The 23,469-nt window shown below is 42.2% G+C and overlaps 2 protein-coding genes across 2 annotated transcripts in view; one reads left to right on the top strand and one right to left on the bottom strand.

The window, feature by feature from the left end:
• TTC24 (tetratricopeptide repeat domain 24) overlaps positions 1-10,415 on the bottom strand; it is a 28,408-nt gene extending 17,993 nt beyond the window's left edge. The window contains exons 1-3 of the mRNA XM_073610242.1: positions 10,267-10,415; positions 7,547-8,332; positions 2,557-2,772 (exon numbers count right to left, since the gene is read on the bottom strand). Coding sequence (XP_073466343.1) covers positions 2,557-2,772; positions 7,547-8,309 — 979 coding nt within the window. The 5' untranslated portion in view covers positions 8,310-8,332; positions 10,267-10,415. The remainder of the gene's footprint in view (positions 1-2,556; positions 2,773-7,546; positions 8,333-10,266) is intronic.
• An 8,161-nt stretch (positions 10,416-18,576) lies between these two features.
• Positions 18,577-23,469, top strand: part of IQGAP3 (IQ motif containing GTPase activating protein 3) — a 49,834-nt gene continuing 44,941 nt past the window's right edge. Inside the window, 2 exon segments of the mRNA XM_073610237.1 lie at positions 18,577-18,684; positions 23,068-23,155. Coding sequence (XP_073466338.1) covers positions 18,663-18,684; positions 23,068-23,155 — 110 coding nt within the window. The 5' untranslated portion in view covers positions 18,577-18,662.

Below are 23,469 nucleotides of genomic sequence, written 5' to 3'. Positions count from 1 at the left end.
CATTCTGAACTAAGCCCCATGTTTATGGAGAATGCATGTCAGCTATTTGGGATACTTTGGTGACCTCTAGTGGACGTTTTTCATATTTACACGTACTGCATTATTTAATACTTTTGACCAACCTCCAAACTTGTATACTTATTGTATCTATAGGCAATCTTAATAATAATAATGAAGATGATAATAATAATAATCATAATAATAATAATAATGATGATGATGATGATGATGATAATAATAATAATAATCATAATAACGATGATATTAATATTATTATTATTGTTGTTAATATAATTCTTATTTATGATATTAATATCATAAATTAGTAATATATATTATTATAATAAAATATTATAATGTTTTGGTGACAATTCTAGAATTTTGGATTTTTCCTCACTTCCTTTCTCATATGGTCAGAAGAGGGTCACAGAGAGGGTGGCAGACAGCAATAAAAACCAGACAGAGGGTCTAACTTTTCTGCACTCCATCCAAAACGAATCATGTTAATTAAAATAAATAATTATTATTATATGATAATAATATATTATATTAAATATAATAAATTAGTAATATATATTATTATAATAATATATTATTTTTCTAATAATGTTAAACTTTTGTTTTATCAGCAATCTTAGGAATATAATCATCCTCATCATCATCATTTCAGTGTTTAAAAAATATATAATAATATATGAATTAATATAATTCATATTAATTATATTAATATATAATATTACCATAATATATTATTATATACTTTTAGAATAGTACATTATTTTTATAATAACAATTTAAATCTTTTATCGTTTAACAATATATGAATTAACACTATTTATTAATTCATATTAATTATTTATTATATAGTACTATAACTATAACTATATATATATATATATATATATAACATTAATAAATAATGTTAAATCATATATTATTATTATTATTATTTTCCTAGCAATTGCCTAAAACAACAAAAGTTTGACTGTTTTTATTATAAAAGTAGTATTCTAATTATATACTGTATATTAAAATTAACAATTAAGGAATTATATTAATTTATACATTATTATTATTATTATATGTAATTCAGTAATTGTTAATATTAATTCATAATAATTATTTTAATTATATTAATATACAATATTACCATAATATATTATTATACAATATATTATTAGAATACTACATTTTTTATTTAAAAAGTCACACTTTTGTTATTTTAGGCAATTGTTAGGAAAAACATAATAATAATAATAATAATAATAATAATAATAAATGAATTAAAGGCAAAACTTTTTTTTGGGGGGGGGGGGATAGAGGGGAGATGGATTAGAACACCTGTCAGTTTTTATTGCTGTCTGTGTCCCCATCACTGAGGTTCACTCTATCTATTCATCCTGTTTATCATTATCATTAAAAGTGAAAGTAAAAGAAAATCCCACATTTTGGGTTGTCCCCAGAAAAGCAATGGAGGGGAAATCCTCCAATGGGGACACTAGTTCTGGTGACCTGGGGGGTCCCCAAGGAATTCCCTTAATTTGCAGGGATTTCCTCTGACTTGCTGTTTCGGCTATGGGACAGGAAGTGAAGGGAAATCTCCTCATTGGGACACAGATGGCAAAAATAAACCTTACAGGGGTATAACCCTCACTATAACCATCCAAAATGAAAAAAAAAACGAGTTCTACTTTAATATGATTATATAATTGTTAATATTAAATCATATTAATTATATAAATCTATAACATTACTATGATATAGTATTATATATTATTAGAATAATACATTATTTTTTATAATAATAATTTTAAACATTTGTTGGTATTGGCAATCTTAGGAATATAATAATAATAATAATAATAATAAAAGAAAAGAAAAGGGTTAATACCCTGATCTGATCTCTGCTTCCTTCAAACGTTTTGCTGGCTAAAAAACCTTCAGCATGCGTCACTTCAGGGAGCGTTGGACGCCTGGTCCTCCTCTGCATTGTGTGGTTCCATCTGCTTGCCCCTTGAATCAATAACATGCCCTATAGTGTCCTAGGAGCCGATGGCTGGAACCGCAGAGGACCATACCTTCCAGAAGTGTCAGATGATGCCAAGTTTTTTCAGTCAAAGTACATCAAGACATCAAGATGGCAGTAACTGGCAGCGTTGGCATTGGTAACGATTAGTATTAAAGTGCATCTCTGGGTTTGGATGGGGTGTGGAAGAGTTGGACCCTCTGTCTAGTTTTATTGCTGTCTGTGGGGGGAGATTCACAGATTCTCAGAAAGAAAGTGAGAAGAATTCCAAAATTTTAGAGTCGTCACCAGAACTTTAGGTATGGGCACACCTGTTCTGGGGTCAACTGTTTAAGAAGGAAGTTCCCTTTTTAGATTTCCTCTAACTTCCTGTTGCATCTCAGGGACAGAAAATAAGGGGAAATGTTCTTGGTACACAGAACAGGATTAACACACCACAAATGAATGCTTAAGCTTGAATGGGCCCTTATAAACAGCCCACTTTTTGTTTGTGGGGCAGGTGGGTCCATCATTACTAGAGTGTACCGTACTGTGTAGTGATGCTGCCCTCCTGTGGTATTCCAATCCTTCCTCAAACTGTTCCAGGGTGTTGTATGTGGCCCCCAGGTTCTGCAACACCACCGCCTCCTTGTTTCCGTCCATGTCATCCTCCTGGCAGAACGGCAAGGCCTTCTGGAAACACTCCACCGCCAGGGAGAAGACCTTCAGCTGGGCATAGCTCAGGCCAATGTCATTGTACAACTTGCCTGGAAAAGAAGGGAACAGGGGTTAAAGAAGGACTTCCAATTTGTCTTCAAAGCACCCAAAAAGGGTCATATACACCCATTGGCCACTTTATTGGGTACATCTATTCCTTACTGCCAAATAGGTGAAGAACGAACCATGTGCCTACAACCCAATACAGATAAGGTCAGGAGTTTCAGTTGTACAAGCAAACATTATGTTGGTGAAGATGTGGGATCTCAGAGGGTTTGCCTGTAAAAAATAAGGTTGGCGTTGGACATTGTGGTTGAAGATTCTCAAAAACTACGGAACTGTTGAGGGTTTCACAGCCTGCAGCTGCTGGAATGTGTAGATAATGGCGTGAAAAAGGAAAAACCTTCAGCAAGCATCAGAGCTTGTTCAAGTAGACAGGAAGTCCACAAGTACTCCAATAGCTTCTCTTTACAGCTGTGCTGTGCTAAGGTCCATCGCTAAACACACAAGGCATTAAACTTTGAAGAGGATGGTGTTACAGCAGTGGCCTCCTAACTACGGCCCACAGGCCAAATGTGGCCCTTAGCTTGCCTTTTTTTGGCCCTTGGGGCACCATTTCATCCACTGATACCAATGATGGGGCACCATTTCTCCCATTGACACCAATAATGAGGCACATCTCCTTCCACTGAAACCAATGATGGGGCACAGTTAATCCCACTGACACCAATAATGGGGCACTGTTATTCCCACTGACACCAACAATGGGCCACTATGCTTCCAGTGACACCAATGAGGGGGCACCATTTCACCCACTGACACCAACATTGGGGCACTATTTCTCCCTCTGATACCAACAATGGGGCTCTATTTTCATCTGACGCCAGCAATGGGGCACTAATCTTCCCTCTGACACCAATGATAGGGCACTATTCCTCCCTCTGACATCAACAATGGAGCACTATTTTACATCTGACACCAACAATGGGGCACTATTCCTCCCTCTGATACCATCGATGGGGCACTATTCACCTCATCAACAACAGTAATGAGGCACTATTCTTCCACTGACACCAACAATGAGGCACTATTCTCATTGACACCAATAATGAGGCACTATTCTCCCACTGATACCAACAATGGGGCACTATTCCTCCCACCGATACCAATGATCGGGCATTATTCCTCCCACTGATACCAATGATGGGGTATTATTCCTCCCACTGGCACAAACGATGGGGTACTTTTCCTCCCACTGACACCAACGATGGGGCACTATTCTTCCCTTTGACACCTATGATAGGGCAATATTTTCCTCTAACACTAACAATGGGGCACTATTTCTCACTCTGACACCAACAATGGGGCACAATTCTCCTTATTGACACCAATAATTGGGCACTATTCTCCCACTGACACCAACGATGGGGCACTATTCCTCCCTCTGACACCAACCAAGGGGCACTATTCCTCCCCTTAATAACAAACATGGTGCATTGTGCATTGTTTACCAGTGATGTCAGGATATTTTCCACTTCCAATGGCCACACTCCAGCCATCAGAAGGCTGGGTTCTTCTCCTACCAACTAAGAAAAGAAAAATGGGAGCACACCTTGTGTCAGCAAAAACATTATAGGTGAGAAGTTTTTATTTTGGCTGCAACATACAAATTGATGGTCAGAACTTGGAGCACACAGCTTGAAGGCTTCAGGAGAAGGTGTAACAGAAGGTTGGTGATTTAGGGCTGCTAATGTAGCACACATTTGACCTCAGTTTGAGATGGTTTGAGATTAATCAAATATAATTTCAGGTACATTTGACCCGCAGTTGGCCTCCTTCTTACCTGCAGTTGACCTGTTTCAAGCTGCTTTTGCATTCCTGTAGGCTTGTATAGGGAGAGAAGAGGCTCTCATGCCAAACAAAGCTCATTGATAGTGGTCCTAAGTCTTGTCATCAATAAGCTGGACATGAAGGATATTTTGACTCCCATAGGCCACTGCCAATTATGATGTATATGATGTTCTGGTTTAGAACTTATCCTATCGAAAAAACCTAATACCAATTTACACTAATCTTAATCCCCAAGCCTAACCCTTGACCTCAACTAACCATAGCCTTCAACAAGCTGCCTCCTGGGGGTCTTTGACCAGGAGGAGATGAATGTATACACTAAACTGTTCCTTAGGATTTTATACTTTGGAGTAAGAAAACTTATAGCCCGGCGCTGGATCTATGGAGAACAGTAGAGATGTGGATAAAAGTAGTAAATGCGGATGTACTTTTATATAGTATGAGGCCAGGGGTGTCCCCAAGAAATCCAGGAAGGTATGGTTTAGATGGGTGGACTCCAAGAGCACACTGGAGGAAGAAGGGGCCTAGAGTTGCGGCTATACCTAGGAGCGTAATCCTCATAGGCAGAGTTCCACCAGAGGGTGAGAGTATGAGAACAATGCACTGACAAATGAATATTGACGTTAGAAGGACGTAGGGTATGTAAAGTTCTATCCCATTGCCCATAGTTTCTAAAATAAATGTTGAAACCCCTTGGGGGGTTTCTGCCCTTAACAGAATAGGGGGGAGCGGTTACCTCCTTCTCCTACAGGGCAAGTTGGGGGGGGGGGGGGGTTGTTGAACTGTTTGTTTTCTACTATTAAAACATAAAAATAAAACAAAGGTAAAAAAAAAACAACTATACTGAGTTACAGGGTAGGGTTGGAGATTCAGAACATTGTGGTCATAGACTGCTGATGGTTACACTATTGTCTGGATCATTGTGGAATTCATTGTTGCCTATACATGATGTAATACCTACCCGATGTCTTGTATGTTTAATTTTGGATATGCTAAATAACATTTTTTTGGAGAACCATAGCCTTCAACAAAACACCAAAGCCTCAGCCTAAAACCTAACCCTAACCCTTCAATCTCAACACACCTGACTATAGATCTCAACCAAACCCCCTCATTTCAAGTTCTAACCTTAAATCAGGGGTGAGCAACCTTTTCCACATTTGGGGTCTATTTTATATAGGTTTTCATACAAGATTTCCACAGATTTCTCCCATTTTTCTAATTGGATTCAATCTTTGGACAAAGATGTGTGAAAACCTTTATAAATAGACCCGGAGTGTCAACCAGCATTGGTCAACCAATCTTCTAGTAAACAACAGGGCACTGTAGACCTAAGATCAGCCCCAAGTCCTGGACCTTCAGACCTAAGATCAGTCCCAGTTCCTGGATCTTCAGACCTAAGAACAGTCCCAGTTCCTGGACCTTCAGACTTAAGATCAGCCCCAGTTTCTGGACCTTCAGCCTATAATCAGTCCCAGTTCCTGGACCTTCAGACCTACTGTAAGATCAGTCCTAGTTCCTGGACCTTCACACCTTGGGTCACCTCCAATTCCTTTACCATCAGAATGGCAGGAGTTTTACATTCATTCCTGTGGCAGCTGGTGGTAACACTAGGATGAGAGAGGGTAGTTGGTGGGCTTCTTCATATAATGACATCTGCAGCTATAGGCAGGCTTAAGCTGGTAGTGGGAGAAGGGCCAGCACCCAAACATCAGGAACGTCAAGCAGGCCTCTTTGAAACATCATTGAGGAGGAGTTCTCAATCATTGGTAATAGTGGGAGGAATAGTGCCCCCATCACTGGTGTCTGTGGGAGGAATAGTGTCATAGCCATTGTTGGTGTCAGTGTGAGGAATAGTGTCCCATCATTGGTGTCAGTGGGAGTAGTGTCCCAATGTTGGTGTCAGAGGGAGGAATAGGGCCCCATTGTTGGTGTCAGTGGGAGGAATAGTGCCCAATCATCGGTACCAGTGGGAGAAATAGTGCCCCCATCGTTGGTATCAGTGGGAGAATAGTGCCTCATTATTGGTGTCAATGAGAATAGTGCCCCATCATTGGAGTCAGTGGGAGGAACAGTGCCCCATCTTTGGTGTAAGTGGAAGGAATAGTGCCCCATCTTTGGTGTCAGAGGAAGAATTTATGCTCATTCATCATTGGTGTCAATAAGAGGAATAATACCCTGTTGTTGATGTCAGGGAGGAATAGTGTCCCAAGGGCCTGATAAAGACAAGCAAAGGGCTGCATCTGGACCGCTGGCTGCAGTTTGGAGACCCCTGGTCTAGAGAAAGGGTCTCCAAACTTTCTTAAGGGTGGGCCAGTTTACTGTCCTTCAGACTTAAGAGGGGTCAGACTGTGGCCATTGGGAGTAGAAAAGGTCCTGGCATAAGTGGGAATAAACAATTCCCCATCTTTGGTATCATTGGGAGGAATAGTGCCCCTATCATGTTGATGTCATTGGGAGGAATTGTGTCCCTATCATTATTATCACTGAGCCCCATTTGTTTGTGTCAGTGGGAGGAATTGTGCCCCATCTTTGGTGTTATTGGAAGGAATTCAGCCCCCTCATTGGTGTCAGTGGGGGGAATTATGTCCCATTGTTGATATCAGTGGATAAAAATAGTGCCCCAAGGGCCGGATAATAGCAAGCAAAGGGCCGAATCTGGCCTCAGTTTGGAGACCACTGCTCTAAACCAAAACCTCAACCTAGCACCTAATCCCACAGTAAGTTGAATTTTGGATAGAGTAGGGATTTTTTAAACCCCCTGTCAAGTTTTATTTATTTTTGCTGCCTGTGTCCTGTTGAGGAGAGTCCCTTCACTTCCTGTTCTGTAAACACCACAGGAAGTGAGGAGGAATCTCCTTTTAAAGTGAGAGGAAATCTACAGGTATATGCACAGCAATAACAATGGCTTAGCTGAAAAGACAAGCATTACCAACCAAAAGTGCAAATCAAAGTTTATAATGATAATCGTACCCAGCAGATCTTTTCTAGTGATGTGGTCACACACCATACGGGCCTCATTGAGGATCTGGAGGACGTGGCCCGAATCATAACACTGGCTTTGGAGCATATTATTAGCCGCCTCGTTGAGAGCCATAGCTGCCACGTCTAGCCTCTGAGCCTCCATGTAAGAGTCTGCAGCCTCCTGGAAGCACTGGGCAGCCCTGGTCAAGTCCTTCATCCCCAGATAGCAGTACCCCATCTTCATGTGGGCATCCCCCTCATTCCCCCGCTGTGAGGGCTTGTACAGGATGATGGCTTTCCTAAAATATTCCAGGGCTTTGGGGAAGTCCAGCAAGGCTTCGTAGGCCGTGCCGAGATTGAAGTAGAGATCCCCCGTGGGCTCCTCTTCTCCATCCTTCGGCTGGGACTTAAGAAGGAACTCTAGTCCCTTTTCTGGTTTGCCGCTTTCCACGTAGACGGCCCCCAGGTTGAAGGCGCAGGCCCTCTGAACTGTCTTCATCTGGGTGCCTAGAGACAGAAGAAAGGCCCTCTTGAAGTTGGTCATGGCCACCTGGAGGTCTCCAGAGGTCAAGGCCTTGTGCCCACATTTGGTCAAGTCCTCTATTTCTGCCCGGGAGCTCAATGGGTCTTCCTCGTTCTTCCCATCTGTCTCCGATGAAGTATTCGTATCGTCTTTCAACTTCTTCTTTTTCTTTTTAACTGTACGAGGCTCTGGCGGCCCAGAATCCTCTGGGTTTGACTGTTGTTCTGTCTGGAGGTCTTCAGAAGCCATCTCTGTGGTTTGAGAGAGACACTCTGGGGATAAACAGATTGAAACCAATAAACATCGGAGATTGAACATCATCACACAGCTCTGGTCCCCCTACTCCGTAAGTTAGTTCAAACATCTAAACAACCACATCCTTCACCACCCCCCATTTCTTGTAGGGCTTTTCTCCCCTCTCTGCAATAATAAAAAATAAAAAGAACACTAAAATAAATAAACTAAACTACCCTAAATAAACCCCTACAAAAACACTGAATTAAAATAATAATTATTATTAATAATAATAATAATAATAATAATAAGATAATTGAGGCATGAGGCCTGAAGTACATAAGTAATCTAATATTATTATTCCAATTAAAAAAAAGAATAATTAATAGTATAATTAATAATGCAATAATAATAATAAAAAAAAAATAAAAAAAAGAACACTAAAATAAATAAGCTAAATGACCTTGCATACATCCCCCCAAAAATGAAGAAGAAGAAAAAGAAGAAAAAGAAGAAGATAATTTAGGCATGAGGCCTAAAGCACAAAAAAAATTAAATAAATAAATACAAATAATCCAACATTAATAATCAAAAATTAAAAAAATTAAATTAATTAAATTATAAATATTTTAAATATTATAAATAATAATATTAATATTATTACTAATCCAAAGACATCAACACACAGCTCTGGTCACCTAGTTCAAACATCTAAACAACCGCCCTCACCGCCTATTTCTTGTAGGGCTTTAACTCTTCTCCCCCCTCCTCAAACTTTAAGCTGAAGTCAGGTTTTAAGCCCTGTCAAAAACCATTGATAAGGGGCAAAAACATGCTTATTTCTGTGTATTGACTTTAACAAACCAAGTATTTCAAAAATGTCCTGTACAGCAGAGCTCAGTCAGGGAGAGTGAGAAGCAGCTTAGTAGCAGTGCTCATATGCTAACAAAAAAACATGCTGATAGGAAGAGAGAGCAGAAATAGTGCTCATTTAGGGCAAGGGGGCAATAAAAACAGGTGTCTGAGGCCTAAAGCACAACAGACACAAATAATACAATAATAAAAAATAAAAAGAACACTAAAATAAATAAACTAAAATAACTTAAATGCATCCCCCCAAAAACACACCCATTCAAAAAAAAAAAAAGAAATAATAATAAGATAATAATAATAATGATAATAATAATAATAAGATACATTTTTGTTATGTTGAAGCGTACATAAAACACAATGGTGTAATGGGGCCCTAACGCAACTCGCTGATGTGGAAAGCTTATTAAATTATAATAGTAACTAGTTTTCATGCACTTTAGCGCATTGTGATCCTGCGTCGTAGTGCACATAAAAGGCGATGTCGTGATCAAACCCTAACGCAACGCACTGATGCGAGCAACTTTCATAGATTGTAATGGTGACCAGTTTTCACGCACTTTTAGCACGCAGTGATCCTGTGTTGTAGAGAACAGAAAACGCAATGGTGCGATCGGACCTTAACGCAAAACACGCTGATGTGGAACAGCTTCCTAGATTATAATGGTAACTAGTTTTCACGCACTTTTAGCACACGGTGATCCTGCGTTGTAGCGCGCATTATAAAATGCACCCCTATGTGTCCTCCAGGATGGAAATATTGCCATGCCCTCGGGGGGGGGGGGGGGGACAGGATAAGTACATAAGGTGGAGTCTGGCCCATGGGCACACATTACCGATGGGATGCCATTTTTGGAATGTTGTGGATGGTAGACCTAGGGTTGTCACCTCATCCCTTTAAACCCGAACACATATGAATTACACAGGTTCTGAGGCTAATTTAATGCAATTAAGGCACCAAGTAAGTTAATTACCTCCTTAATCAGCCACAGAACCCGTGTAATTAATATATGTTCTGGTTTAAAGGGATGAGGTGGCAACCCTAGGTAGACCCCGTCCCTTGTTACATTGTATCGGTGGGGTCAGGACATGGAGGACCTACCTGTGGGAAATCCTACGTTCCTGGCCGGGATCTCATTGTGTCCCACGTTGCTGTGTGTTTGTCATTCTCCTCCCCTCTATGGCCGAGTCCTATTGAGTTTCCTTGGGGCAGATCATCTTGCTTTGTCTACGTCTGCTATGGTAACTGTGATCAACAATGCAGCTCTCCTCCTCCCGTTCACGACACCATGAGATGGGAAGAACCACTCATCCCAGCTACTTCATCTAATCTAATCAGCCCGCCAAAAAAAAAAAAAATTTCAGTTATCCGATAGCTACACCGAAGTTAAAAGAGCATCTAAACCCAAGAACAAAAGCGCCATATATTGCAATTGCATTTGTTTTTTTTGTTTTTTATTTCAGGCTAATAACATTTTCAGCAAGTACAAAATATACCTCCTGATCCTACCAGAAATCCAGAGTAACTTCCTGTGAATGGAACAGAAATATCAAATGTTATCGTCCTTCAAAGCTATAATAAATGACTAATCCCCCCCCCCCCCACCCTCCAATGTAATGGGGACAAAATGAGGAGGACCTGTTAGTAGAGCAGCCTAGGCTGACAACTCTTCTCCTCCATAGATACAGTGCAATGACCGTTGTCACCCTAGGACAGTGATGGCGAACCTTGGCACCCCCCCGATGTTTAGGAACTACATTTCCCATGATCATAGCTCCCAACTGTCCCTGATTTCAAGGGACTGTCCCTGATTTGGAGCAATGTCCCTCTGTCCCTCATTCCTCCTCATTTGTCCCTCATTTTGGTCTGATCTATATAAATGTATATAAAATGCACTTTTTATCTATTAAAAAGTGTTTTCCAGCGCTAAACCTTTCATCTGATTTCTAAATTGCTGCATTTGTAAATTCCAAAAGCCAATATAAAGGAATAGTGGTGGTAAAAAAAAGCACTTGTGGGTTTAACCAATCTTGTTTTTTTGTACAATTCTCCTTTAAGGGGGCGTGGCAAGGGGTGTGTCCTATGCCTGCATACCTTTGCTGATAGGTGTCCCTCATTCTCATCTCAAAAAGTTGTGAGGTATGTCCATGATGCTTATGCACTAGGGTTGCCACCTGTCTGGGATACACCCGGACAGTCCGGGTTTTGAATCATGTGTCCGGGTTTCAGGTGGACTGAAACCCGGACACAATTTTTCATACTGGATGTTGCCCCCCCCCCCCCCCCCCAAGTAACCAAGCTAGTCGCACACAAATCTGTTCCCGTCCAGGAGCTGTGGGCGGCTGTCTGGGGGCAGGTTCCGCATTACTGGGGGGAGGCGGGGGGGGGCAGGGTGATGATGTCAGCAAGTTCAATTTGGCCACACCCACATTTTGCTATGCGCGCCGCATTATTACTACTCTCCTTGGGGCACCCAAAAGGTGTCACAGGCCGCCAAAGTGTTCAGGTTTGGCTTGACGAAAAGGTGGCAACCCTATTATGCACTCTGCATGGTAGATGAGCATCATGGGAAATGTAGTTCCAAAACATCTGGGGTGCCAAGGTTTCGCCGTCACTGATCTAGGATGCTACTGGCAGAATCATCAGGTGGAAATAAAGAAAAAAAGAAAAAAGAAAAAAAGAAAACAAATGAAATCACCACATCTATGGACTGTTAAGCTGCAATCTATTAAATTTTTGCTTAATTTTTATTTTTATTTTTTATTGAAGCTTTAAACATACTACAAATATTACACTTGCAAAGTGACAATACAAAAAAAAAAAAAAAAAAAGAGTATTAATATCAAAAAAAAAAAAAGTAATAAAAAAAAAAATATATATATATACTGTATATATAAAACATAAAAGAGCCATACAAGAGCACAAGTGGCCAGCACGGCCCTGACTAACAGTAGAGGACTATCTCAGGAGAAAAGTCTATATTTCTATTTTTATGTTTAGATATACTTTTAATGCTGAACTTTAATCTGGTGATATTTTTCCTTTGCTGGTTCCTCTTAGCCAACCCCCCGCCCCCCAACCCCCCTTCCTCATCAACATGATAATATTACATACCTTATTGTGGATCCAGTTATGTCATCACTGGGTCTCTGTGTTTCACTAGACAATGCAGCTTTTGCCGTCAACTTGAGGATGAATTGATCCACAGTGCCAGCAGCTACAGAGGTCAGTGATGGTTTAGCCTCATGCGCACTGGACGTTTTTACAGCTGCTGTTTTTGGCTTCAGACAGTCAAAAAACTCCCCAGCATGTTATCCCATGTGTCCATGCACACATAGGCTGTTATCAACTGTTTTTGGCAGGGGGGCATTTTTTGGCTGTAAAAAAAACTCCCTCAAAACTAGTGGGTTCTGAGAGGAGTTTTTCAGCTGTAAAAAAGCTCTAACATCAAAAAATGCCCTAAAAACGCAGATAAACGCTCCTAAACGCAACTCACCAGCAGTCTTTAACGGTTTTTTTATACCATTGGAGAAAAAAAAATGCGTAAAAAACGATTAAAAACGCTAAAAACGCTGACAACCCCCCAAAAAAGCCACAAAATGTTCTTGCAAAAACTATATTTGATCTTCCCTGGTTCCTCCCTCCCCTCTCATCAACATGCTAATGACATTTTTTAACCACTTCAATACTTGGCACTTTCACCCTCTTCCTGCCCAGGTCATTTTTCAGCGCTGTCGCACTTTGAATGACAATTGCCCGGTCATGCAACACTGTACCCAAATGAAATTGTTATCATTTCCTTCACACAAATAGAGCTTTCTTTTGGTGGCATGTAACTACTGCTGGGGTTTTTTTTTTTTTTTTACAAAAAAAAAGAAAAAAGGTCGAAAATTTTGAAAAAAAAACAAAAAAGGTTTTCTTGTTTTCTGTCAGTAAATTTCATAAATAAGTAATTTAACTCCTTCACTGATGTGCGCTGATGAGGCTGCACTGATGGGCACTGATAGGTGGCACTGATGGACACTGATAGGCTGCACTGATGGGCACTGATGAGGCGGCACTTATGGGCACTGATTAGGTGGCACTGATGACGAGGCACTAATATGCTGCACTGATGGGCACTGATAGGTGGCACTTATGATGAGGCATTAATATGCTGCATGGAATGGGTGGCACTGGTGGGCACTGATTAGGTGGCACTGATGACGAGGAACTAATATGCTGCACTGATGGGCACTGATAGGCAGCACTAATGGGCACTGATAGGTGGCACTGATGATGAAGCACTAATATGCTGCACTGATGGGCACTGAAAGGTAGCACTGGTGGGCACTGATGGGCGGCACTGGTGGGCACTGATAGGCGGCATGGATAGGCAGCACTGATGGGCACTGATGGGCAACACTGATGGGAACTGATGGGAGGCACCGATGGGCACTGAAAGGCTGCACTGACTGGCATCACTAATGGGCACTGACTGGTGGCACTGATGGGCACTGATTGGTGGCACTGATGGGCACTGATTGGTGGCACTGATGGGCACTGCTGGGGCTTTCCTGTAATCAGGGCACTGATGATCAGTGCCCTGGTCTCCCCTGTGAGGAGATACCGCTAATCGGCACTCCTCGCCACACACTCTGCCAGTGTGAGGCGAGGAGAGCTGATTAACGGCACTTCCGTATTTACATGTGACTGGCTGTGATTGGACCCAGCCGATCACATGGTTAAAGAGCTGTGTCATCTGCTCTTTACAGAGATCGGGGTCACGCCATGTCCTAGGAATACTGTGCGGCTACGATCGGCACACGAGAGCAGCCGTTCTGGGGCGCCGTCATATGACGTCCGCCCAGAACGAGAGCCGCACCGCCTACTTTAGACCCAGTGATCACATCACTTGGCCTCTGTGCTTCTCTAGGTAATGCAGGCAGATCGCAGCTGGTGGGAGGGGCTGGCAGGACGCTGTACATAGCTTCCTGAGAACATCACACCCTCCTTTTAAGAGCCCTTAGCCTATTGCTGCTGTGCTTCCATTTCCCTGTCTGTAACTCTGCACAGTGTCTGCTCCAGTAGGAATAAAAAATAGAAATTGAAGTGCCACACCACTGCTAAAAGGTCCAGAGATGATTTTATTCCAGTAAAATTCAGGGGGGAAAATCCAATGAGTGTCCAATGCGTTTCGGCGGTTTAAAAACGCCCTCTTCATCAGGGCATGATTGAAAACAACATGAATGAACTAGAAGTGAATTGAACCTTTAATAGTATTATTAAGTAGTAATAATAGTATTTCTTCCAGTGTCTTGTCAGCAGCTGGTTTGGCAGCAACCATGTGAGCAGAAGACCTCTTCAAATTGTGTCAATATGGTGCCAGCATGAGGAGCCACTGGCATGGGTAGAGGTACCCCAGCTCCCCTGAGCCTGTCCTCATGCCACACTCGCGTGTGCAGCCACAGTAGAGTTCCACCTGGTGGGCATCTCACATATCAGGCTGTGTGCGGGCAGATAGAGTTGCCGCTGATTTTCGCCAAGCCACAAACTTGCAGGACCACCTTTAATGGCTGCAAACTCTTCTGGCTTATCTCAGAAGATCCTGTAACCCAGGGCACCTGTCCAGGAAGGGCGGCACCACCAGGTTGAGGATGCGTGCCCTGCAAGGCACATGTGTGAACCTTCCTTGGCGAAGAACGGACAACGGATTGGTGTCTCACGCGACCTTTCCTGGCAAAAGGAGGTGTGGTGTTAACCAACTCTGGGCCTGCCCATGCAGAGCACACAGAACCACCACCCCAGTGTGGCTCCTGTCCCCTAGGCATACTACCTACAACACCTCGTGCCATCATTTTGCCTGAGCCATTGCAAAGCCCTTCCAACGCTTGTTGGGTACTGGAGGTTCAGAAGATGACCCATGCAAAGAGGGCATTGAGGAGAAGGAGAAGGCAACTGCCATGTCACCATCATCAGCTGTCAACTGCCGTGTCACCATCAACGCAAGGCGGCACAACCAGCTCCAATGGTTTGCCCCATCTTGTATCCTTCCCAGCAGGTACCCAGTGAGCCGTGACAGATATATACCATCCCGGCACACACTTGCAGGACCACATGTTCATGGTCAGGTGGACCCTCCTTTTGAATGCCTGGTCCATCAACATGGAAACATTACCTTCCACGTGATGATGGAGGGCGGTGAATAAATGGCAATTGAAACCTGCACCTGCGATACAAGGTCCACAAATGCACAAAAGGGGGCTGATTCCACCAGTAAGAAAGGCAGGAGCTGCAAAGTCAACAAATCCGCCAAGCTGGCCATGAGCCACTATGAATGGGGGTGGCTGGGAACGTCCTTCTTCTTCCGCTCCAGCAGCTGGGGCAGAGGAACTTGCCCGCTGAATGCTACAGCTGGAGATGGCAGAGTGGGGTTGGCAGATCTGGAGAAAGGTTGCAGCCTACCCTTCCCCCCTGCTCTGCATGACACCATGCTGACCCTCTTCTCTGCTGGAAGAGCCAATAGGATAAACCTGTGCCCCCCCCCCCCCCCCCCGAAAAACTTTCATCCCTATCGCTGGAAGTTGCTAATTGGTTCTTCATGTGTGTTGCTCCAGCAGATTTTAAGAGCCCAGGAGTCGAATGTGAAAGTGAGTGCATACCCCAAGCTGGCCACCCCCCCAGAGCCGCACACACAACATGCCAGCCAGGGGTGTAACTAGAACCATCAGGGCCCAGTAGGCCCTTCTCACTGATCCCGGGGGCCCTTTACTCCCATTGTGGGGCCCTTTATTACGGTCCCGCAGCAGGCCCCCTTTCTGCCGTCTTGGGGTCCCCCCCCACAGATTCGGCAGAATGCCAGGGCCTGGTCGCAATTGCGACCCCGGTAGTTCTGCCACTGGTGTCAGTAGTTTTTTATTTTTTTTATTTTTTTTTATTATTATTTTATCATTTTATTTTATATCTTTATTTATTTATTTTTACAATTTTATTTTTTACTGCTAAAAAAAAAAAAAAGAACCCAGTTAGGGAGCTTTGGTGAAATAACAGACCTCTGATGTTTCCCCTTTGAGACAGAGAAAGGAGATTGAGAACACCTCAGTCTTTATCTCTGTGGCCTCAGCAGCACAAATAAGCAAGACTAGTTCTGTACAAAGCATTCTGTTCATTCATAAACTGAAGCATAACCAAAAAAACAGTCAGTGATCCTTACCGATCACAGACTCTATTCATTAAGACAAGGAAGGGGCAGGTAAATGACACATTTACCAGCTCCTTTCACGCTCTCCATCCTAACAGTATCCCCCCTGGCAGCCGGCAGGAGGTGGAGGGGGAAACCCGGCAGCGCTGTGGAGAAGGGGGGGCAAGGGGGGGCAGGGGAGCACACAGGGGCTCGGGGCAGCAGGACAGGGATAGGGAGGCACTGGGGTGACATGTAGAGCAACTAATGCCCTACATTTCCTTCCTGCAGCCGCTGAATATCTGTGGGAGGGTGAGGAGGAGATTGGTTACTCTACAAGCCGGTGTACTGGGGGGGTTGCACTGGTACCCTGGAGCATGGGGTCGGGTCGCAATTGTGACCCCTGCAACCCCTGTAAGTACTTCCCTGATACCAGCAATAGATTGCACGCTCCCTTGCCAACATAGCATGTGCAATGCAGTTCAGGCGAACCTGGTGGCTGGAGGAGGCTTCTATGTATTTTCAGAGCAGCTCTGTGCTGATCAACAAGCTCTTTCCTACCTCCTGTACTTTGTGTTGAATTGTGTGATCTGTGTATTTATATACTTTGTGTTGTATTGTGTGATCTCTGTATTTATATACTTTGTGTTGTAGTGTGTGATCTCTGTGTATTTATATACTTTGTGTTGTATTGTGTGATCTCTGTGTTTATATACTTTGTGTTGTATTGTGTGATCTGTGTATTTATATACTTTGTGTTGTACTGTGTGATCTGTGTTTCTATATACTTTGTGTTGTATTGTGTGATCTGTGTGTTTATATACTTTGTGTTGTATTGTGTATTTATGTACTTTGTGTTGCATTGTGTGATCTGTGTGTTTATATACTTTGTGTTGTATTGTGTGATCGGTGCAATTATATACTTTGTGTTGTATTATGTGATATCTGTGTTTATATACTTTGTGTTGTATTGTGTGATCTGTGTATTTATATACTTTGTGTTGTATTGTGTGATCGGTGCAATTATATACTTTGTGTTGTATTGTGTGATCTCTGTGTTTATATACTTTGTGTTGTATTGTGTGATCTGTGTATTTATATACTTTGTGTTGTATTGTGTGATCTGTGTATTTATATACTTTGTGTTGTACTGTGTGATCTGTGTTTCTATATACTTTGTGTTGTATTGTGTGATCTGTGTGTTTATATACTTTGTGTTGTATTGTGTATTTATGTACTTTGTGTTGCATTGTGTGATCTGTGTGTTTATATACTTTGTGTTGTATTGTGTGATCGGTGCAATTATATACTTTGTGTTGTATTATGTGATATCTGTGTTTATATACTTTGTGTTGTATTGTGTGATCTGTGTATTTATATACTTTGTGTTGTATTGTGTGATCGGTGCAATTATATACTTTGTGTTGTATTGTGTGATCTCTGTGTTTATATACTTTGTGTTGTATTGTGTGATCTGTGTATTTATATACTTTGTGTTGTATTGTGTGATCTGTGTATTTATATACTTTGTGTTGTAGTGTGTGATCGGTGTAATTATATACTTTGTGTTGTATTATGTGATCTCTGTGTTTATATACTTTGTGTTGTATTGTGTGATCTGTGTAATTATATACTTTGTGTTGTATTGTGTGATCGGTGTATTTATATACTTTGTTTTGTATTGTGTGATCTTTGTATTTATATACTTTGTGTTGTATTGTGTGATCTGTATATTTATATACTTTGTGTTGTATTGTGTGATCTGTATATTTATATACTTTGTGTTGTATTGTGTGATCGTTATATACTTTGTGTTGTATATCTTTGTATTTTGTGTTGTATATCTTTGTACTTTGTGTTGTATTGTGTGATCTGTATATACTTTGTGTTGTATTGTGTGATCTGTATATACTTTGTGTTGTATATCTTTGTACTTTGTGTTGTATTGTGTGATCTGTATATACTTTGTGTTGTATATCTTTGTACTTTGTGTTGTATTGTGTGATCTGTATATACTTTGTGTTGTATATCTTTGTACTTTGTGTTGTATGGTGCTGTTTGTGTATTTTTGTTTTATGTGGCAATTTGTATATATTTATACTTTGTGCTGTAAGGGGCAGTTTGTGTAGTGTGTGTGTGAGTCACACTTCTGACACTCCATTAGCAGAGAAGGTTTCCAGGCTGTAGACAGGGCAGGGTGTCTGGAGGAGGAGGAGGTGGAGGAGGGGAGGATTTGGGGTGGAGGAGGGGGGAGGGGATCACACAGTGGCAGTTACTCCGGAAGAGGCTGGCGGGACTTTCAAATCCAGAGAGGAGGAGAGGAGCCCCGGGGACGGAGATGATGGGGAGCAGCGCTGCATGTGAGTCCTGTGGATGGGGATGACACTGGGAGGGGGAGGGGGAGCACAGCGCTCAGTGTTCTATATTTAGAACGGATCGGAAGTGATTGTGTTGTGACAGGTGAGAGGATACATTGTTTCCGATCTCCTCCATACATCTCCTGATTATAGTACATAGGGGGGATCGTGCAGTTCTGCATGGAAGTGAAATAATAAATAAATTAAAAAAAAAAAAAAAAAAAAAAAATATATATATATATATATATATATATATATATATATATATATATATATATATATATATATATATATATATATATATATATATATATATTATTTATTTTTATTAATTATATATTTAAAAAAAAAAAATCAGCATGACACCTGTGTGGTTAGCCTCTGATGGAAGCTGACAATACCCAGCCTGTGACTTACTATTTCTATGATGTCCTGGCAGAGATATATGTGTGTGTGTGTGTGTGTGTGTGTGTGTGTGTGTATATATATATATATATATATATATATATATATATATATATATATATGTGTGTGTGTGTGTGTGTGTGTGTGTGTGTATATGTATATATATATATATATATATATATATATATATATATATATGTGTGTGTGTGTGTATATGTGTATATATCTATATATATATATCTATCACACCCCCCCCCATGCGTCCAACGTCCTGAGGGGGGGGGGGGGCAGCGTCCGTGCACCCACAGTGCACGGGCTGCCACTGCTTGCTTGCAATTCCAGGGCGTTTCGGTTCCAGGAAAAAAAAAAAAAGTAGAACATGCAGATTTTTCCTGCACTGGACTGTACTGGAACGTTGTAAAACGCACTGTGGTGCACCAAAAACGCACTGGAACACACATGTCGTTATTTACCCTAGATTCACATATGTGCGGTGCGGGAACCGGTGCAATAACAGCATACGCGTCCTTCCCGCAGACAGTTCACGCTGCCCTCTGCGAACCGCTGCGGGTGTCATTAACAAAGTTTAGTTCACAGACCGCAGTGCGAACTGTGAACTCGCACAGGAATCGGATCGCGTAGGTGAGAACACCCATGTGATCCCCGATTCTAGTGCGGTGGGGGGGAAACAAGTCCCTGCACTTTTTTTTTCTGTGCGAATCCAATGTGAGTTCAGCCATACAACTGTATGGCTGAACTTGCATTGCTCGGAGATCGCATGTTATCGGCACCTGCGATGCGGGTACACTAGTGTGAACCCAAAAAAAAAAAAAGAAGGAAAAAAAAAGAGAAAAAAGAGGAGGAGGAGGAGGGGGGGAAATGTACTGGACTGCATCAAAAACGTACCTGCAGAAAAGTACTCAGCAACGCATCCGGACTGCGTCTCTATGGTGTGAAATGGCCCCAAAAAACGCAGTCCGAATGCGTTCCGGATGCTTTTTTGCATGCATGTTTTCAATGCGTTCCAGTGCATTTTTTCCCCCTCTTTTTCTTCACCTTAAGGGCCAGTTCACACCACACACAGTCCTGTGCCTTTTTTTTTTTTTTCTGCATTAAAAACGCATGGAAAGTAGATTATATGGTTTTCAATGGCAAGGTTCACACCAGTGCTTGCAGTTCCAGAAAACGAAAATGGGACATGCTGCCTTTTTCCTGCACTGGAACGCTGTAAGGGCCAGTTCACACCACATGCAGTCCAGTGCGTCTTTTTTTTCTGCATCAAAACGCACAGAAAGTAGGCAGCGTTCCTGAACTACCAGTGCAGGAAAAATGCAACATGTTCTACTTTTTTTTTTAATGGAACGCCCTGGAACTGCAAGCACTGGTGTGAACTATGCCATTGGAAACCATATAACCTACTTTCCATGCGTTTTTGATGCAGAAAAAAACGCACTAGCCTGCATGTGGTGTGAAATGGCCCTAAATAAGGACATGTGTGTTCCGGTGCATTTTTAAAGGTGTTTTACCGTATTCCAGTACAGTTCCGTGCAATAAAAATGCAGCATGTTCTACTTTTTTTTTTTTTTCTGGAACTGAGCGCACTGGTGTGAACGATGCCATTGAAAACCATATAATCTACTTTTCATGTGTTTTTGATGCAGAAAAAAATGCACTGGACTGCATGTGGTGTGAACTGGCCCTAAAAGTGGATGTTCAACCCTTTACCTTTTTAAATAGACATGGCTCCTCTCCATACCACCCCCTCCACTTCACACATACTGTCTTTTTTTGGGGGCGGTTCATTTTGCCCTCCCAGGTTTTATATAGGACTATTAGAACCTGTGACTTATATACTGTATTATCTATATAGAACCTTACCATACACACCCTTGTGGTGGATCTGGATTGTACAATCAAATTGTGACATTTGTATTCAGCATTGCGCATACAAAAGTGTGTGTTACTTCGGGCATTGTAGGTGGATAGACAACTTTTTTTTTTTTTTTTTTTTTTCCTGGAATTGCAAGCCTACTGCGCAAATGCTGCAGAAAAAAAAAAAATCACATTCTCAATAGACCAGGGTAGGAAACCTCTGCACTCCAGCTGTGGTCAAACTACAAATCCCATCATGCCTCTGGGAGTCATGCCTGTGTTCCGTCAGATTAGGCGACCCGTCGGAATAGGTAACGGAAGTGACGTTCCGTCGCCGCCATCTTGCTACACCCCATACTCCACCACATTAAGGATACACTGAGAAGGGGGCAAGCGGACATCTTGTTACACCCAGCGCAGTTTTGCATTTTACACTTATTAACTGTAAAAGGACCATATATGGTGGAATACATTATTTAGAAATGGACTGTTTAGATGTTGAATTATAAAAGCAGCGGCAAACCTGCTGATCTCACAGGTTTGCTAATCAGACAGAACGCCGCTGCTTTTATAATTCAACATGTAAGCAGTCAGACGGATTTCTAAATCCTGTATTTCACCATATAAGCTCTGTTTACTGTTAATAAGTGTGAAATGCAAAACTCCGGTGGGTGTAACAATATGCCTGCTTGTCCCATTCTCAGTGTATCCTTACTGTGGAGGAGTGCAGGGTGTAGCAAGATGGCGGTGACGGAACATCACTTTCATTATAAATTCTGACGGGTCGCTGAATCTGATGGCACACCTGCAACTGTCAGTCTTGCAATGCCTCACGGGACTTGTAGTTCTACAACAGCTGGAGTGACGAGATTGTCTACCCCTATAATAGACGAGCTATAGGGCTGGGACACCTTTGGAGTTGGCTCTTGGCGTTTATCTGCTGATGTATGAAGGCAAATATTTCTGATAAGACAACAATGATCTGCTGTAATCTGTATAGGAAATGTAAAGACAGCTGCCAAGAATATGTAGTTCTGTAAGTTACCTACTGTATATAGAACCTATGACCTATATACACACACATATATTCTCTCCCAAAAGTGAGTACACCCCTCACTTTTTTGTAAATATTTTCTTCTATCTTTTCATGTGACAACACTGAAGAAATGACACTTTGCTACAATGTAAAGTAGTGAGTGTACAGCTTGTATAACAGTGTAAATTTGCTGTCCCCTCAAAATAACTCAATACACAGCCATTAATGTCTAAACCGCTGGCAACAAAAGTGAGTACACCCCTAAGTGAAAATGTCCAAATTGGGCACAAAGTGTCAATATATTTTGTGGCCACCATTATTTTCCAGCACTGCCTTAACCCTCTTGGGCATGGAGTTCATCAGAACTTCACAGGTTGCCACTGGAGTCCTCTTCCACTCCTCCATGATGACATCACAGATCTGGTGGATGTTAGAGACCTTGCGCTCCTCCACCTTCCGTTTGAGGATGCCCCACAGATGCTCAATAGGGTTTAGGTCTGGAGACATGCTTGGCCAGTCCATCACCTTTACCCTCAGCTTCTTTAGCAAAGCAGTGGTCGTCTTGGAGGTGTGTTTGGGGTCGTTATGTTGGAATACTGCCCTGTGGGCCAGTCTATGAAGGGAGGGGCTCATGCTCTGCTTCAGTATGTCACAGTACATGTTGGCATTCATGGTTCCCTCAATGAACTGTAGCTCCCCAGTGCCAGCAGCACTCATGCAGCCCCAGACCATGACACTCCCACCACCATGCTTGACTGTAAAACACTTGTCTTTTGTACTCCTCACCTGGTTGCCGCCACACACGCTTGACACCATCTGAACCAAATACGTTTATCTTGGTCTCATCAGACCACAGGACATGGTTCCAGTAATACATGTCCTTAGTCTGCTTGTCTTCAGAAAACTGTTTGTGGGCTTTCTTGTGCATCATCTTTAGAAGAGGCTTCCTTCTGGGAGGACAGCCATGCAGCCTATACAGAATCTATGAGGTTTTAGGGTAAACTGACCCTTATCTGAAAATGTATAAAGATGAAGGAGACATTAAAAATCATAACTGAGATCTTGGATTTCAGATGAACGCCTGACGGCGGATGAGATGGATGAGCAGCGCAGACAGAATGTTGCCTACCAATATCTGTGTCACCTGGAGGAGGCCAAACGGTGAGGACTGAATGCACCTTGTTATGACTTTACCAACTTTGCTAGGTGTCAGGGGCTGCCAGGGTCCTAGCTACCATGAACACCAGGGACCACTTGGGCCCTGGCAACAAGACTAGAGTGGGTGGAAGTGCTCTGACACGTCCTCTCCACCGGATGCACTTAAAGGGGGGGGGGGGGGGTGTCACCTGAGCTCAGCCTTAGAAATGCCCACAAATCAGGCTTCCATTGGAAGGGAGAAGAGAAGCTGGAAAGCTGGGAATAAAAGGAAAAGAAGGTAGCGGTTCATATTGGTGGTCAGTGGAAAGAATGCCCCT

Source organism: Aquarana catesbeiana, linkage group LG13 (assembly GCF_042186555.1).
Source record: "Aquarana catesbeiana isolate 2022-GZ linkage group LG13, ASM4218655v1, whole genome shotgun sequence".
NCBI classification, from domain to species: Eukaryota; Metazoa; Chordata; class Amphibia; order Anura; family Ranidae; genus Aquarana; species Aquarana catesbeiana.
The sequence above is the reverse complement of the archived record's forward strand: the minus strand, read 5'-3'. Positions and strand labels throughout refer to the sequence as shown.